This window comes from Propithecus coquereli, unplaced genomic scaffold, assembly GCF_000956105.1.
Source record: "Propithecus coquereli isolate 6110/MARCELLA unplaced genomic scaffold, Pcoq_1.0 Scaffold132, whole genome shotgun sequence".
NCBI classification, from domain to species: domain Eukaryota; kingdom Metazoa; phylum Chordata; class Mammalia; order Primates; family Indriidae; genus Propithecus; species Propithecus coquereli.
In genome coordinates, this window is record NW_012137414.1 from 2,638,025 (window position 1) to 2,644,138 (window position 6,114).

The window sequence follows — 6,114 nt, forward strand, 5'->3', positions numbered from 1 at the left end:
ATGGCAAGGTGGGAAGCATTTTTCATGTATTACTCAATTTAATCCTCATAACAACCTGCAAGGCAGATAGTATAACTATCCACATTTTATAGATAGGCTCAGGTAGGTTGAATAACTTACCCAAGGTCACACAGCTGTGGTAATTGAGCCAAGCTTTAACCCAGAAAATCTAACTCCAAAGCCCATGCTTTCAACATCATAACATATTGCTTCCTCTGGTAAATAATTATCCTGGAAGTATTGGTTGGTATAATTCAATATGATATTGTGAAGAAATTTACCCTTGTTTCTCTATGTATCAGTACACTGCAATTGTAAAATGCTCAGCATAGTGTCTGACATAGACTTTATATACAAATACATATACATCACTAAATGGTAACTACGATTACAGTTATTGCTTGCAGGCAGTAGTACATGTAGTAAGGAAGAACATAGGCTTAGGAATCAAACAGACTTGGATTTGAATCTTTGTTCTGTTACTACTGGGAGTGTGACATCTGTGAGCCTCAGTTGCTTTTGGCCACAAATACTTGTTATAAAGCAGTAGATACGCACACACACACACACACATATATATTTACCCGTCTTTATATACATACATATCCATCACTATATGGAAAATGTGAATGTGTATTCTGTATGCTCTGTATCCAAAATAAGAAACCAAGATCCAGAGAATGACTTGACCATAATCAAGTCATTTGCAAATGACAAAGAAAAGCCACTGAATTCAGATCTTCTGAGTTCAAGCTCAAAGTACATTAATGCAGGTTATTTACTATCAAATTATATTTATTCCTATTGAATTGCTGAAGTTCATTTTAAAAAGAAATTTCACTTAATCTGTCTGCCTCTCTTCTTGTTTTTTCAAAAGGTAGTTCTGTAACACCTCAATACCTTCAGGACAATTTTCTAACTCTTTCAGAATAGCTTGAAAGTGAAACAACTATACTGTATAAAATTTTCAAAATTATTTTTCTTATCCATTCAGAAATATAAAAGATACATAGTATATTTGTTCTAGCTAGATAAAACACATTTATATTAATGTATTCTTATTTCTAGTTGATGTCATACTTTGAGCAAATGGATTCCAATGAGGTTGGGAAATGCAATATTTGTATTAAAAGATGTTTATTTGAATATGGCCTTGCATGAATGCCAGTATTAATATCTAGGGTATTTTTGAATATGTTTGTTATTTTTCTCTTTTTTATTTATAGCTAACTTTCAATTATCCTTATCATTGGAGGAGGAAAATTGGCACAGACAACTCAGAAGAGTAGATAATCACCAATTCGCAGATTATTATATTTGATTCTGCAATGTGTTATGGCTGCATAGTGCCAAAACAAACAGTTTAAATGTAAATAGCTCAATTGAGCTACTTGTTTGGTATAAAGTAGATTTTTTAAATACCAGTTTTTTAGTGAATTTAAGCCAACTATACTTGTAAGGTTTGTGTTTATTTTCTTTTTATTTTTCCTTTTAAATTTATGACTACTTTAGGTAATTGCATTAATTCATATCCTTGCTCATACTTAGGCTGAATAGAGTAGAGAGAGTAGTAGTGTGTTTGCTGACAGAGAAAAGCTGGTGGAAAGTGGTCTGAGAGTATAGTGACTTGTGGAAAATCTTCACTTTAAAGAAAAGCCTCTACCAGCTTTTATCTCTTTTTCCCCATACCTTCTGCTTGATGATCATCTCGTTGATATCTTCAAGGTCACCCACCATCACCCTCTGTGATTTTATGACTCCATCAAGCAGAGAAAGCCAGTCGGTAAGGTCTATCCAAGCCCGGTTGAAATCTGCCAGAGCCGGTACCTCCAACAGCAAGGAAGATGGCATTTCTAGTTTGGAGATGGCAGTTTCCTTGGTAACCACAGGTTGTGTCACCAGAGTAACAGTCTGACTAGGAGCTAAAATATTTTGATTTTTTTTGCAAAAGGAAAAAAGAAAAAAGAGAAAAGTTAGAAATACAAATTAAATAGCCACTTTCAATACCAATAAATCAACTATAATTGAAGGGTAACAATTTGAGCCAAACTCTTACTTATGACATTATATGTCTTTTTCTAACAATATGGACACTTCATTTAGTAATTTAAGACTAAAACTTTTCATTAATACACATTTAAATCATTTTTCAAAATGATTTTGCTGGTTCTTATGCCTGGTCAAATAATTTAATTTAAAAAATCCTTCTCAATAACAATTATATAAATTGTGGAATTTCTAAAGAAAACAAAAGTATTCAGAATTTGCCAAGTGAATAAATTTTACTTATTTTTTTCATTCAAGGAAAAAAGAGACAAAACTAAAGATTTGATATGATCTTATTTCTGCCTTACGATTTCCTTGAATAGGAAGTAAATTACTTTGGAGGTGGACCCTAAGGAAATCAAAGTCGATGAAATATTCTTGTCTTAGCTCTGTATTTTGTACTGGGAGTAGTTTATTATATTTTTTTCTTTTTCTTTCAGATTGATAATAAAGTGGCTAGCAGTGAAAAAAAAAGGTACAATATTTTTCGAAAATGAGAGCTAATAATGTTTTCCTATTCGACATGTAACACTGTTTCAAGTCTTTAAATAAATCTTAAATTAATATTAATATTGTTGAACACCATAGTATAACACATGGTAATAGTTAAGATCCAAAGTTCTGGAATAAAAGTGCTTGGAAGAGAATCCTGCTCTCCACCTTAGGAACTCTGAGACCTCGGTTAAGTTACTTAACATCTCTAAACTTCAGTTTTTCTTCTCAGCAAAAGAGTAATAATAATAGTGGAAATGTCATAGAGTCAGTTGTGTGGATTCAATGACTAATACAAGGAGTGTACATACAACAATGCCAGAAAATGCAGCGTCATTATCATTATCATAACAATATTAGCACAGTGCATGACACTAGTAGGTAATCAATAATGTTAGGTATTACTGTTTTTATAAACACCTGGCTAATAAAAGGAACACAGTGATGAACAAATGGTGACAAGTTGAAGATAAGGCCTGGAAATGAGAAACACTTGATGGAAAAAAAGTTTAGTCAAAGGTCTGTGTGTGACCCTATGTTGATTGAAAAGGGCCATATTTGCTGATAAGATATGATGCTAAATACCAACACACAGCTGGGTTATCGGAGGTGAGTGGTGAGGGGAAGGAATACCAAATCAAGTTTATAAATAATGGCCTCAGGAATATAATATAACCAGGAGACTGGTGGCAAAGAAATATTGGACTATGTAACTCAGAAGGAAAGGTTTCAGGGAAAGCTGCAAAAGACATCTCACTTGGAGACCTTGGAGGCATGGACAAGGAAACATTTCTACAAACATGGAAAAAATGTGCCTCCTTGGATTTTCCTTCTTAGGTGGTCATTCATTAATTTTCACGGCTGTATTACTGTTTGTACTTTTAAGGTTGTCTTCTCATTAGAGAAGAAAATGAGTGGGATGAAGGAATGTTTCTCATCTCTCAAGCTTCTCAGGGACACTAAGAGTTTCCTACGGATGGAACTAATCTTGAACAAAGCAGAAAGAAAAAAAGTGCTTGAGGTGTCAGATAGAATCGAAAACTAATGCCAAAAAGTAGTGATTGAAAAATAGTAATACTGAGGAGATAAAGAAGATTTTTTTTTCCCCTCAAAGAGAGCTCTCACTACTCTCAGGCTCTTTCAAGAAACAATGAAACATAATGTAAAGCAGGGATAGCACCTTGTGATCCACAGCCCAGCAGAAAGAAGCATGGAAGCAAATATGATCTAGAAATCTTAATATGGATTCTAGGAGAGGAGCTGAATCCCCAGATAGGATGCATGGGTGAGGATCAAAAAAAGAGCTAAATGAAAATATCACTGTGGGAGCTAACTTCAGAACACGAGGTTGACTGGAAAATGTGGAAATATTCTTCTTAAAATAGATACACAGTGGATACTGAGGCAATGTATGGCAGTTTGGGAGGATTTCAAAGTTATGAAAAGTGTCAGATACTGCTTTTTGTTTTTAGATTTGACTTATTAAAAATTTGACCCTCTAATGAAAGAAGAAACAGAATTTTTTTTCCTCTAGACTTACTTCTGACCAACAAAGAAGTACTTAATTAAGTAGAAATGGTCATGTCATCCTAAATTTCATTATAGTGAAGGATGAAAATGTAGACAATTATCAGACTTCAACAAGCAGACCACTGTTTTCTGGAAAGCACATTTGAGGAAAGAAGGAAGGAAGGAAGGAAGGAAAGGAGGGAGGGAGGGAGGGAATCTATTGAAAACAAAGGCCAAGGCCTGAGACTCAAAAATGGAGAATAGTTTAAGATGACAAAAAAGTACAAATATGACATTGGGATGATAATATCACAAAATTCTCTATTGAGGAAAAAGGAAGAAGTATCTCCAAATATAAAACAGGAAGAAAGAAAAATTAGCTGAAGCATATTCATAGGAGGGTGGAGAAGTTGAGCTATGCAGCCATCTGGGTACCAGTCATGGGCAGATGATCTCATCTATAGACCTATTAGGCCATTCATTTCTGGTCTCCTGTTCTCCAGCATTTACCATCTAAAGAATATCTCTACACTGGTGGTAAAGGGAGGGGAAATCATATCTTGCTCATTGCTCTATCCCTTGCATCTTGCATAGGTCCTGAAATATAGTAGGTGCTCAATTGATGGCCTTCTGAATAAATGAATGAAACTTAAGAAAAGAGTCTATGCACAGTAGGCTTTTTAGTAAACTTAGAGGTCTTCTACTCACAAGGAGTTCTAAAAGTTAACAACTACCTGCAAGAATGTTTTCTTGAAGTTTTGAACACAAAATATGCATAGACTCTTACTATTTAGCTGATTTTAGCTACTTTCTGAAGAACATAATAGAGGAAGAGCCACTGCTTGGAGCAGACAATGGAAGGTCAAATATTAAAGAGAGAAAATACAACCAGTCAATTCTTTTGTTTCCTCCCCAACACATACACATACACTTTCCTATCAAAGGGGAAAAAGTAGGAATGAACCCTGAATCAGGAAGCAGAGTGTAAAATAGTTAGACTTTCTAGGACCAGATTGTCGAATTTGAATCCTTGCTCTGCCATTTCTTAGTTGTGTAACCTCAGGCAGGTTACTTAATGTCTCTGAATCTCCATTTACCCATCTGTAAAATGGTGATTATAATAGTATTTCCTTCATAGATAGTCAACCTTACTATTTCCTAGATACATTATACAACCATGAACTAATAATGTACCCTGAGATTGCTGGTAGCTTGAGATAAGGGATTTTACTACGCTTGCTAAACTGAACGTCTCTGAGCCTCAAAGTCTTCACCTGTGTAACTGGGACAACAGTTCCAATCTTATTGTTCTGGGGAGTTTATGACATGCTATTGAATCACCGCCTAGTATTGTTCCGACAGTAGGTAGACAGAGGGGTTTTTGTTGCTATTCCTTTTTCCTTTCTTGTTCACACAGTGGTTGTCGGCTCCTCATTTTCTATGTTAGTATGGCGTCCTAGGCTCTGTACTTGGATAGAGACTTCACACTCCTGCCTCATCTCCTTCCTTTCTCCCCAGGTTCCCCCACATCTCAGTCTCTATTCTGCATTCCCCAGTTAGCACAGGCCACTTCACACCTTTGTGTTCTTTTATATGCTTTCTATAGTTCTCGAAAACTTTTCCCTCCCTTCTCCAGACAAAAATCCCATTTTCTCTTCAAATTCCAACTCTAGATTTCTGTGCTTTTTGGAGGGCCAGGATAAATGTGTAACTAAAATGTCTCCATGAGAAACAGAATTACACCATTATTTTGGGCCCTAAATACTTTCTAGTCTTTTATGTTTTCTTAGTTAAATTGAATTATCACCAGGAAGAACAAAATCTTGTACCATTATTTGTTTTTGTTTTTTTTTTTGGTATGTGTCTAGAAGGTAGCCAATAGAAATTGAGAGCTGGGTTCTAAAGTCAGAAACTTTGGGTCTCAAGTAGTACACTTTATAATATAAAGTAGAAAGAGGATAATCTTTATCTACCTCACATATTTTATTAGGGCCAATTCTGTTCAGAACAGTACTATTTAAAGCATTTTGTTTTTCCTAAAAAGATTTGCTTCTAGATTCATGTATA

General features: G+C 34.9%; 1 protein-coding gene across 1 annotated transcript in view; it reads right to left on the reverse strand.

Annotated features, from left to right (window-relative positions):
- Nucleotides 1-6,114, reverse strand: part of DMD (dystrophin) — a 2,517,447-nt gene that overhangs the window by 680,154 nt on the left and 1,831,179 nt on the right. Inside the window, exon 50 of the mRNA XM_012638704.1 lies at nt 1,690-1,922. Coding sequence (XP_012494158.1) covers nt 1,690-1,922 — 233 coding nt within the window. The remainder of the gene's footprint in view (nt 1-1,689; nt 1,923-6,114) is intronic.